The 12,908-nt window shown below is 38.3% G+C and overlaps 1 protein-coding gene across 1 annotated transcript; it reads left to right on the top strand.

Moving 5' to 3' along the window:
* Positions 1 to 614: 614 nt before the first annotated feature.
* stard5 (StAR-related lipid transfer (START) domain containing 5) lies at positions 615 to 12,730 on the top strand. Its single transcript, XM_018692835.2, has 6 exons — positions 615 to 1,145; positions 2,621 to 2,670; positions 3,581 to 3,713; positions 4,428 to 4,545; positions 6,856 to 6,949; positions 7,052 to 12,730. The coding sequence occupies exons 1-6, from the start codon at positions 1,056 to 1,058 to the stop codon at positions 7,200 to 7,202; spliced, it is 636 nt and encodes a 211-aa protein (XP_018548351.1). The 5' UTR covers positions 615 to 1,055; the 3' UTR covers positions 7,203 to 12,730.
* The last annotated feature ends 178 nt before the right edge of the window (positions 12,731 to 12,908 follow it).

Below are 12,908 nucleotides of genomic sequence, written 5' to 3'. Positions count from 1 at the left end.
TATATGCTACTGGGTGTCGAAAGCACAGAATATATACTATTATAAATGTGATTTCTTTCTCATGTGCATTTTAGTCTTATATCATTAGAAACAGCTGTCAGCTAATTATATGGGTTACTCTAGCAATGTAAACAAAACAACAAAACCCAGCACACTGACTGTTACAGCTATTAAAACATATAGAACTTACATAATTACTCTCCTTTCCCATGCTATCACAATAAAAACTCAAAAATAAAAAGTGATTCGTCTTGTACACTATACAGTCTTCTATCACTGTATAAACATCTGGAATGAAGTGGTCACTACAATTCCCAACTTGCTTTGCTGCGACAAGCGAGGATTCCAGCCGCAGGTACGTGAAGCCAACCAGATTACGAGAAAGAGTCGGTTGCTTTTGCCTTCAAAATAAAATGCGTGGAACTTGTTGCTTCGTCAAATATGTTGGTATGCTCCGATAGGTAGGACAATACTTGATTAAATCACTTAATGCAACTGAAAAATGTGCGGAAAGTGTTATTACATTACATTGTACACTTTCATAAACGAATAATTTTGTGAGCACTTGTTTTCGTTTGAAAGTCACAACCGGAAGTACATTTATTTACGGATGATTTGACTTCTTGGCTAGCGACTCCTCGTATTTTAAGGAATTCGTTCAGCTACCTCAGGATTTTAACGTCTTAAATGAGACAGATGGGGTGCAGCCGTGCAATTTTAAGCCAAATAAAACTTTGACGGGTTGTGAATGTTGTTTTCTAGCCTCGTACGTTACCTCGTACCTGAGCGCGCTGAGCTAGCTACTTGCTAGTCAACGATGCGTGTTTGCATAGCATGTTTCATTCATTTTGGCTAACGCTAGCTGTGTAGCGGCGGTTCTCGCTCACCTGACCGGGGGTTTCAGTCGATTTGATAGCTTTAGGGTACGTGACATAGTTGAGCCACAGTGGCACTTTGGTTTTCTGTTGAACTGAGAAATAACAGCCCCCGGTGTTAACCGCTTTACCGTCAGCTAGTTTAGGTCAACAAGGTAACGTTAAGTTTTACTAACTATTATGGATTATGAACAGAAGGCGAAGGCAGTGGCTGACTGCTTGCAGAGCTACAAGAGAGATGAGTCCGGGTGGAAAGTCTGCAAGAAATCGGTAAGTATTGGTTTTTTTTTGTCTGTTTATGAAATTGTACGATTTGTACCCACTAATATAAACTGTTACCTGGTGTAGTATTGGAGAAGCAGCGAGTTGTTTCATGGTTTGATGTGGCCTTGCTTAGTGTCAGGTAGCCTACCTGACATTACAGGTCTGAAAGCTTTTAGGAAACTTGAAACTCGACTCTGCAATTTGGCATGAACCCCAAATTATACAAAGCAAGTGTTAAAAAAAGAAGAAGCACAAGAAGTACATTTCACTAATTTAGGCCAGTTACCTCTGCATTTGCATGAGTGAACCAATTAAAATTTGATATTTTTAAAATGAAAGTAAATGTAAAATGTCGGACAGAAGAACAGAAACAAGCAGAATACACGTTTGATCGAGTCCATAGTTTTCACATTTGTTGACAGTTTTTAGCCTGCTCCATGGTTAGTTTTATTGTAAATATGCCACTGAGGGTCTATTCTGATTCTTACAATGTAGTTTTTTCCATGTCATAAAACAAACAATATATAATGGTAGATTCATCCAGGTTTGTGCTGTTTAACTTTTTAAAATTTTAAAAGATAGTTAACAATCACAGTTTTCCTCTGGGGGTGCTGATATAATCTGACCGTATTTGTGTGGTACAGACAGATAAACAGGACAAACTTCAGAACATAACAGCTTTATAGAATATAATTGTGGTTTTATTTGTAGTTAACAAGAAGATTTTTAACATAGCTAACTGTTCAAAATGTTCTGTTGACTATAATCTACCATTTATGACCATACACTCACTGAGCACTTTATTAGGAACACTTGTACACCTGCGTATTCATGCAGTTAAAATCACATAGACACAGGTTGCTGTGGATGAGAGAGATCAGAGGAGAATGGCAATAATATGGCATCAGTCTGGTAGTGAATGCTTTCTTGGTACACTTTGAATGTAATCACACTTTTATTTTCATTTTTACAACAATAATACAAACATCTCTGAACAATAGGGTGAGAACCAGAATTATAAATATGAAAAAAAGAAAAGATAATAGGATAATAATAATAATACACACTTGCATACCTTGTGTACAGGTTAATCACCACCTCCAGACTGCCTTTCCCTCTCTGGATAACATCCCCTAGATCTCTGGGCAAGTGGTCTATCAGAGGCTGCCATATACAAAGTTGTTGTCATTTCCCCTTAACCTGGCACTGAGCCTCTCCACCAGAAAGAAAGGAGCAAAGAAAGGCACTCAGTGTTAGTATGGTGTTCCTAATAAAGTGCTCAATGAGAGTCAAGTTTATTATTCAGAATATATATCAATATATCTGTCTTTGTTTCATGTCTTGAGTGCAGAAACAGATAATGTATGACTCTACTTGTTTTGAAATCTGTAATGTGTCAGAGAAGACATGGAGTGTGTACCATGTGGGCCATGCATTACATTATTATTTGCTCAATGTGAGTGTATTGTTTTCTTTGGCAGAATGACGTGGTTGTGTCTTGGCGTCCCTCATCAGAGTTCCCTGGGAATGTGTGAGAAACCTCAACTTCTCTTTTTTCTCTCCCTCATCTAGTTATGTTTAGATCAGCAGTTGAGTATAATGATGATATTTATGTAAACTTCAGAAGAACACTTTGTTGTTGTTCAGGGTTCAGGAGGTTTTTTACCAGGAGTTGAGTTATCCTCAGAGAAAGACAAAGCCAACAGACCTGATGATTAAACCTGGGAAAAACACTGAATAAAGAAGTATCACACTAAAAATCTATGTTTTCTGCCTCTCTTTAGTGGACGTCAGTAAGGGGCTGCAGGCTGTTAGCTTAGATGCTGCTAACATTAGCCTAGCTTGTTTTTAGGTTATTCATTCAGTGTTTATTTTGCTGGGAGCTGAATTATCCACATAAGTGGCTAGTGGCCTAAAACAAACAGACTAAGTAACTAAAAGCAGTAAAACCACTGAATAAAACTGTTTCACGTTAAAAATCGATGTTTTTCAGTGACACTCTCGAGCGGACACAGGACGCTGAGAGGAGCTGTTTGCTCAGCTTCTCTGATTACTTAAGATCCAGACGTCTGATGACAAAAATCCTTCATCTGAATTAAGATTGTAGTTATAAATAAAAGTTATATTTATTTATCATTTTGGAACTGTAGATGTCTTGCACAGTTCACCATATGCACATGGATGCATTTGAAAATCACATGACTTTAGAACAAGTCTTGTGAAATTTATTAATTTTTAACATGGCGTTTGTTTTCTGTCTGATTTATATATTTTTTCAATTGATATGTTGTGTACATAGTTATGTTGTGTATGCTTAAGGAGGCTATGGTCTAGTTCAGGGGTTAAATCATTTGCCTTTCCAAGCCTGTATGATTCTAATTTACAGCAGAGTCATGCCTTGATAATAATCTACTCTCCTGACTGCATCCTGTCGTCTGCAGTTATAAGGGGGAGGGAATTGTCAGCGGCAGCCTGGAGAAAGTGTGGGAGTGCCTGAAACCAGTACCCAATGGGCTCAGAGTCAAATGGGACAACAATGTCAAAAAGTTTGAGCTTCTGGAACAAATCACAGAGGTGTGATACCTTCTCTCTTTTCTGATGACAGGATTGTTTTGTTATTATCATTCTGTATTAGTTAACCCAGTGGTCACTCCATATTTTAGTCACATTTCTTTTACTTTTCTTTAGAGACTGTCTGAATTATTTTAAAGCTGCACTGGATGTCTTAAAATGGTGTTTGGAAAACTGTAACTTAAGATTCAACTCTAAGCTTCATAACCCTATTGGTTGCTGAGGCTTTATATCAAAGTAAAACAAGGCAAGAGGGAAAAGATCATCATACAGGATACAGTTTATACACTGCCTGGCCAAAAAGAAAAAAGACTCACAGTCTAATATTTAGTTGGACTGCCTTTAGCTTTGATTAAAGCACACATTCATTATGGCATCGTTTTGATGTCACAACATTTATTTCTGTCCAGAGTTACCCTATGGAAGGTTTTTACAGGCGTACTCGGTTAAATCCAGGTGGTAACTTTTTTTTTTGGCCAGGCCGTGTATTTTGATATAAGTTTATCTACTCTCTTCTCCTCTTCTGCTGGTTACTGTTCCCAGCCTACTAAATGTGATGAGTTAGGACAAATCTACATACGTTGGTTTAAAATTAAAATTTGCCCAGTGCAGCTTTAAATTGCATACATGTGATACCAGAGGTGATATTCATTTTTTGCTTTAGCTGTGTTCGACTCAGTGTTTGAGTACATTCCCTTGTCTCCCACTCTTGTGCAGGACATCTCAATCTGCCGAACAGTCACGCCCTCAGCAGCTATGGGTATCATAGCTCCACGCGACTTTGTAGATGTTATTTTAGTTAAGCAATACGAAGATGGCACCATTTCATCAAATGGTGCGTAACGACCCATTTTTGTCTCCTCTTTTTCCTGTACTTGTTTTTCTTGCACTTTCTAAGACTCATTGTACCATGCAGTAGGGGCTGGACTGTTTTTTAACTGCAGGAGTGATTTCAATGCAAGACTGTTGGAGTTTTGACTGTGTTGAGGATACAGGTCTGAACAAACATAACATGCCAAACAATGAAATCCAGAAATTTAACCTACATTACCACTTCAGCTCAAGTTTCCCAAACAATGTAGGGCTTAAAGCTTGTACACCTTGTCGGGTTATGAACTATGGACCCGCTGTTTGCAATCTGCTGGTTAAGTTGTGACGTCACAACCGACAAAAATACTGTTTCTAAGTCCAGCTTCTTTTCAAGATGCCGCAGTGCTGTGTCCTGTGTTGTTTGAACAGATCTGAGTCCAAAAACCTATTCAATTGTCTACTGCTATCCTAATGACGAGAGAGGAGGAAGGAAATGGCTGTAGTTGATATGGTAAGTTACGATTTTTAAATGAATGAAAAACAACAAAGTTTGACACCGCTAGGGGCTAATGTTAGTTAACGTAGACCTAATCCCTGATATAAGCTATGGGCTTTACAGGGTGTTTCTTGCTAGGACCCCACATTTTCGTGTTTCCGCTGTCCTTTTCTGTGCTGGCCAAAAATAGCGAAAAGAGCTAGCTAAGGCTGTCTGTTTTCATCTTAGCTGGGCAAGGATAGCTAGCTAAGGCAGCTTTATTTGCCTTATCTGGGCAGCACAGAAAAAGACTGACAATCAAAACACAAAGATGTGGACTCATAGCAGGAAACATCCTGTAAAGCCCATAGTTTATATCAGGGGCAGCTGCTTTTAACCGATGCTAACATTAGCTAGGTTAACTGTCTAACGTTAGCATCTGCTGGCGCCAAACTTTGTTTTTCTTCATTGGTTTAAGAATTAAAACTTTGCAACTGCATCCATTTCCTCTTTCTCATCACAAGGAAAGCAGTAGAATGACAACTGAATACGTTTTGTGAACTGCAGCATCTTGAAAACAGGAGTCTCTGCAGAGTTGGACCCTGAAACTGTATAAATACAGTTCCGTCAGTCATGGCATCAGGCTTAACGAGTGGATAAAGGTCAGAGATTTGTGAAAATACAGTGTTTACAACCACCACTTTAAACACAGGCAATGGCTGTTTGAAGCTAAAGTCACCACTATAGCTATGAGGACATGATCCCTCACCAGCTTCCCACCCACAAACACTGCCAGCTGTGTTGGAGCCCTTGGCGAAGCAAGACGTAACACTGCAAGGGGTTGAATTTGGATCTTTTTGGCGGGCCACTGCTCTAGCCAGTGGGTTTTCTGACCATCACTTTAAAATTTGTCATCAGTTTTATTTGCCTAATCTTGGAATGGGCATTTGAAGAAATTTCTTTGAACAATCATCTGGAAAATTAACGATCAATTATTGACTGATCATTTTTTAATACTGTAAATGCTTATATGTAAAGAATATGTAAAGAAAGTGTGTTTTCTTCAGTGAAATCTTTATTCTAAGAAGAAATTGTAGTCCTACAACAAACTAAACAAAGCCTTTACAGTTCAACTGACATAAAGAAAGACAACAAAGATAACGAGTCAAACTGAATAAATTAACAAACCAAAGCCACAGTGCTCATCATAAATCCAACTGAGTCTTTCAGACACAATACAAAAGCGTTATCAAATAAATATGTTATCAAACCAGTTAGGCTAGGTTGCTGCCATGTAGTGAAAATCATTATATTGTTTCAAGACACACTATACAACCTTGTTGATATGGATGTATCCATTAAATTCCACATGATCGGTGAAATTCTTTGCAGTCGTAATCGATCAGCGATTAAAACACAAACATACATGCTTTTAGTTGACAAATTAGTCACCGACTTTAGTTACTCTGGTTATTTTTCAACACATTCCTACAATTAATTTCTATTCTATAATTTCCATGCGAGAAAAATTCCTCTCTGGTCGAAATGTCTCTGACTGGAAGTGTTAATTAGGACGAGGTAAAGATAAACAGACAGAACAATCAGTCTGTTAATCCCAGCATGAACTCATAAACTATAAATCTCAGCAACGAAGACGTTGCCAGTGCCTCTCGTGCTCTGCTATAATGTGAGTTAATATTTGTCTTGCTTTTCTGGGTTGCTTCAAAATGATTCTGGTGAAATTATGGCCATAATTATTCTGGCACAGGCATGCGGTTCTACAGGCAGAAAGACACTCTGCTCCCAAGATCAATAACGTTGACAAATGTGCATGTGTGTGTTTTGTGTCGTTTCAAACAGCCACCAACGTGAGTCACCCGGGCTGTCCTCCTCAGTCTGGCTATGTGAGAGGATTTAACCATCCATGTGGTTGCATCTGTGTTCCCATCTCAGGGTGAGTACACTAACACACAGATACTAAACAAGTAGAGTACTACTGTCGCTTCTCTTTTTTTGTGTCACAGTTTCTTTTGTGTGTTTATTCCCCTGTTTCCAGAGAGCCAAACAAAACCCAGGTGTTCAGTTTCTTTCAGACAGACCTGGGTGGTTTCCTCCCTCGCTCTGTGGTCGACTCATTCTTCCCATCCAGCATGGCTGAGTTCTACAGCAACCTTGCCAAGGCCGTCAAATCCCTCAAGGACCTTTGACGCTACGAGCGCAGCGATCTACCTTCAGACCTGAGGCCTGCTGTGACTGGTCAGGCCTAACGTCCATTCCACTTTAAACAGTCCAAACTCAACAGCAGTCAGGCACACTGAGATTATTTAATCCAAATAGATTGAATCCACACTTTCTTATCATGTACACATTCCTGTATTCCTGTGTTACTGCAGGAAGAATCCAGTAAGACTCAGCAACCCTGATTCCCTTTACATCCCTGTCTGTGGGATCAATATATTTGCCCTAATCTGATCAATATTTGAACATGTGCTAAAAGTGCAGATTATATTTCCTTTTTACCAGAATACTGAGACACCAGACATTCCTCCTCCTCTTCTAATTACATACTTCAATGTGTACAGTAAGCATGCATGTTGCATGGACCTTATTTACCCGATGCTGGTATCAGATTGTTGGTTTGGAGTGCTGCCTCATACCTCATAGAATTGTTTGTGTACTTGAAATGTCATAGTTTTACTCATTGTCACTCACCTACAGATCATCTGCCTCTTTGATCAGCCACACTTAAACACTGAAGCACAGGTGAAACGGTATAGGTGGCCTTTTTAAACAAAAGCAGCTGTTTTTTCTTTCTAAACGAACGCCTGTTGAATAGGTCGTGTTAAATGAAGTGTCTTCCCTTTTTCAACATACTGTCTGAAGTTCAGTTCCCTTTCTTTTTCACCCCATGCAGTCCTCATGCAGTTTCAAAATTAGAGGCGAGTCAGCTGTTTACAGTTTGCCTCACATATTCATCATTGTCTCAGCATATTTCAGCCAACTTCTCAAAACTTTACAAAGGTTTTTGTGACTAAATGAGCTCAGAAAGGTGGCCAGCAGATGATTGATTTTCCAGTCCCTCTGCTGCACCTTTTTAATAACACAGTGTAACAGATTTTGTTCCTGGATAGTATTATTTCTCAACTGCTTATGTTGCTAAGTATAGACTAAACTGACATTATTCCCTTCAAACTTTCATTTACATAAGGTCTGAATAAAACAACATATGAATCAAGATTTACATGTATTCATACTAAAATCACACAAAAATGTCACCTATCAGCCTCCAAATATAGTCTCCCATCATGTTTTTATTATACGCTTCTTGGAAGCGACGTTCAAAGTCCAGTATATCTTTGTGAAAGCGCTCACGTTTTTTTTGCCATAATTCAAATTCTCTGTATATATATTTATTACTATGGAAAGTTCTAGCTACTCAGCAGTGAATCAACCTGAAATGTTCTGAAAAATGGGTAAATTTTCATTGGCCAGGTCACAAAAGTAAAGTTTGAAGATAAAAATAAAATAGGTGTTTTCTATTTACTTTGGGCATAAGCAATTGGGAAATAACACTTTCTGCCCAGGACCAAGAAAAAGTATAAATTTTGTTACATGGTGTAATCAAAGGGCTGCAATGTAGGGGGAAAAATCTTGTAACGTGGACAAATTCTAATCATATACTTTAAGATACAGAGAGATAAGACTGTTGTGGTGAAGTTAAGGTCACTGCATGTGTGAAATAACATGGTTCAGGATGCAAAATAATATAAAACCAGATATTTCAAGAGATCAGGCTGTTGGCACCACAGAATCACCATGGTTTAGATACAGTATGTTACTGAGTGAAATAAAAACAGGACTTGATTTGGATTTGATAAAATGTTATCACACCCCATCCTGACCTGCAATATGACCACCATTTTCAAACATTATTTACTACTGCAATACCTTGAACCAAGCCTGCACCAGACACAGTGTGTTATGATCTTAAATTTAGCCCACCTTTGTGAGAGTAGAGAGGCAGATTTAATCCCTAAGTGTCCTCTGTAAACGCTAATTTCTCTTCCTATGAAAAACAATATACAGATGAAAACAACACAGACCTTTTAGAACTAACATTAAATCATTTCTTTATTTTTAATGCTAATGGGAAATGAAAAAATACATAAACTGACCCTTATTATACAAGTAATAATACTTAAATCAACATGTAATATGAGAAACTTTAAGGCAGATCAAGTTTCCCTGGGAAAATGGGCAGGAGCGTTTTTTTCCCTCAGTGCAGTGTTTTGTTTCTCAGAAGGCTACCTCACTGTCTACATATTCTAGTTAATGACTTCTGTATGGGGGAAAAAGAAATGGGAACTTGAAGTGGGCGTTGTAATGAGAGTCCAGATCAGGGCGTGTCTGAACAGTCTTTAATTCTTCCTAAGACCTCAAGACACATGTACAATCATCAGACAGAGGACAGAGGTCCTTTCACACTGACCATTGGCTTTATTAATGTCTTGCTGTCTTTTAAAGTTTATGCTCATTTTAAGGTTAGACAGACAGGCACTCTTCTGTACCTTCACACAAACATCAAAGCTTACAGCACTTGGAAGAAAAATAAAATCTAAAATCATGTCTGTATTTGTTAGCTTAACAATATAAAAGTTGCTGTTAGAAAAATTCTACCAAATTTTTTGAATATTTACATTAATGTTATATACGTATAATAAGAAATAGGTATTAAGGTAATAAGTTATTCCACTACTGCCAGAATCCTCTTCAGGTATTCAGAAAAACACTACTGCACTGTATTATTTTAATCGTCATACACTGAGGCTCACTTTGGAAGAGGAAATAAGAAAACATGTGGTATGAAGGACATTGTGTAAGACTTCCATTCCCTCTTTATTAAGGTTGAACTGTTCCTTGATGATATACAATGATTACTTATGGATTTCTTCATTTTAAAAAATTGGATTAGATATATTGCTTAAACATAATCAGCACTTTATTAACTGATCCTTCAGTATGAAATGTCAGCGGGTGAATCTGAGTCAGGAAAGGCTGGATGATCGATGTGAACTGCTACCGTACCCAGTTCCTCCAGGGCTTTCATGTGTATGACAAGCCATATACAGTGACATGTTTTAACTTGTTTTAGTATCACGGTTCCTCGAGTTGAAAAATGTTTTTCTACTTTGCCTGTAACGTCTTTTTACCTCACAGTGTAGCTAGTAATCTTAATGAAAGACCTCTTCAATTGTATTCAAACTTTTCCACATCATGTGTGCTTGAGATGTTGTGGCTTACATGTGGATTTTAAGACATTTTCATGTGTATATTTTTTAAATTGATTTATTTTAATGTAAAGTTGTCTTGGTGTACATAGAGGTAGCTGCTAACATAGAGGAAACATCCAATTTCATAAGGAATACAAGGGAATGGAAACCAGAGAACTTCATATTTCAGGCTTTGAGAGTAAATCAAGACTGAATCACCTTATTTGACTCATTGATCCCAGCTCCATCTTGTATTAACAAGCAACCTGGATCTGATTAAGTTGTCTAGATAATGACATCTTGAATCTCGTTATTTATACTCTTTAGTGCCAGCGACAAAGGCAACTGCACTTCTTATAGTTTCCTTGAAGTTTCACCTCCCATCAGAAAGGCTTCTTCAGTTCTAATGGTGCGTTCTAGTTGTACTCAGAAGTTTCTAGTAGGACATTTCAACTGGAAATGCCCCCTGAGGTTGGAGAAACCCCGCCACCAACCAACATAAGAATTCAAGGTGGCTGCACATGAAGTCAGTTTTGTGTTTTGGTAATGAAATGAGTAAATAAATGCAATCAAAACTGAACTGAAGAAGCCTTTTGGATGAGAGGTGAAATGTCTGGGAATATACAAGAAGTCCAGTTGCCTTCAACTCAGGTACTTAAAACTGCTATGACCTGGATGACTGAGAACCAACACAGACATTTATACTTTGAGACCCCTTCCACCAAATTAGCTCTGGTTCTTGAACTGGTTCCATTAAGGATACTTTGAACATTGTCGATATTCAATGAACCAGCTGGTGTTTCCACCTGTTTTGAGCAGAACCATTATAATCGAGGATGCATCATTAATGGAGGGCACTGCGCAGTGCACAATGGAAGTAAACCGTACTGTCCTTAAACTGTTACTACAGATATTTGTCTGCAGACCACTGCATGCTCTTTTTTTCCTGCTGATTTCTCTCATGCCCTCCTCATCCTGTCCCTCCAACCTGTAGAATACAACACACCCAGCTGGGAACTGACTTTTCAGTTTATGAACCAGTTTTGTTTTTGGCCAAAATGCTACAAATTAAAATTAGGGATGGGCATTTGAAGAAATTTCCTTGATCAAGCGTCAGGAAAATAAACAATCAATTATCGATTGTTATTTTTTTAATACTGAAAATGCTTATGCCTGTGTGTTTTTCACACTTACTAGTCCAACAACAATCCTCTTGAACAAAGCCTTTAAAGTTGGACTAACAACAAAGATCTATGGTGCTCATAAAGGCATCAGGGGCCAAGGCTCTGAGTCAAACCCAACACATTAACAAATCAAAGCTACGGTGCTCAACACAAACACAACTGAGAGTCTTTTAAACAAAGTCAAAAAAAGTTATCACTGGCATTGCAGTGTTTACAGTGAACTCCGTTATTTCTTAGCTTCAAATGGTTCCACATCTAAATTTGCCTTTGGTTTTTTTCAGCACCTCGACGGCAGCTCAGTTTTTTCTGTAAAATTTTAATTGCGCCTCCTGCTGGTTGCTGCCGTGTAGTGAAAATCATTAAATTGCGTATATTCCTTGGACTCTCTTTAGTCTTAAGAATGTGGCCAAACTACACATATGTCATTTAAACCTGCAGGTGTAGTTTGGCTGACTGCAGTCTGTTCGCATTGCATTCTGCTTGCATACACATACAGTAACTTGTTTTTCATGATCTATATAAGATATCCAGACACTGACGCTGTGTTAATAGTAGATGGAGATGAGGTCTTTGTCCAACGTATGGAAAACACCTGCTGGGACGTCTCTGGTTGAACCACCTCTGAAAAAACCTCTGAGACTTAAACTGCAGAATCACCAGCCACTTTTTCACCAGATTTCTACTAGTTTTTAAACAGATTTCTAACCATCCGAAACCACAGGAGGACCCTGTTTACTGTAAACTGATCTTCACAGTGTCCAGTGATATCAGGAAACACAGCTTTATCTTTTCACATTTGATATGCAGGGCAGTGTTGATTCAGTGTTGATTTACGTTCTCTGACTTCAGTGAGAGAACTTTGACCAAGCATGGCGCTGTTTCCAGAACGACATGGTGGTCAAAGAACATGTAACCAGTCCTGCTCAAACCCCCGAAGTATTAGATTGTGACTGTGATGGACTTTTTGACCACCAGTGAGACCAAATACCCAGAGTGTTCAGAGGCCGATCCAAAGTTTTCTTGTCAGCTTGTGGTTCAGACATTACTTGTGTCCTGTGTCACAGTAGTTGGCAGGTTGTCCTGGGCACTTCAATGACCAACACAACAGAATATATGTGAACTGATACAAATGTTTATAATTTACTTACTGAGAGCAACTGCTGCTACTCCTAACACTGAGTTTTACCTGTCTAGTCAGAACACATGCAACTGTTTATCATGTACTGTTCTGCACCCAGTTAGTTTCGTATTTCACCAGCATTAAAATGATTAAGAGGAGCATCTTGTCGTCCACCACTGGTCTTTTTTTTACGCAGTGTATTAAATGAAACACCACACACAGATTTTGGCACAGCTTCAAACAATTTCATACAAGTTATTTTTAATTCTTACAGCAGATGTAACTCATTTTATAAACATCTGTGTTGTAAATTCTTTTTTAAAAAGTGTACCTTAATAG

Source organism: Lates calcarifer, linkage group LG2, assembly GCF_001640805.2.
Source record: "Lates calcarifer isolate ASB-BC8 linkage group LG2, TLL_Latcal_v3, whole genome shotgun sequence".
Lineage (NCBI taxonomy): Eukaryota > Metazoa > Chordata > Actinopteri > Centropomidae > Lates > Lates calcarifer.
This window is presented reverse-complemented; position numbering and strand designations above follow the sequence as displayed.

Bases quoted from the DNA above. Each gene is read 5' to 3' on its own strand.
- stard5 (XM_018692835.2), top strand. From the start codon at position 1,056: ATGGATTATGAACAGAAGGCGAAGGCAGTGGCTGACTGCTTGCAGAGC. The intron at 3,714-4,427 runs GTGTGATACCTT...ACTCTTGTGCAG, and splicing joins TTCTGGAACAAATCACAGAG to GACATCTCAATCTGCCGAAC. The intron at 6,950-7,051 runs GTGAGTACACTA...CCCTGTTTCCAG, and splicing joins ATCTGTGTTCCCATCTCAGG to AGAGCCAAACAAAACCCAGG.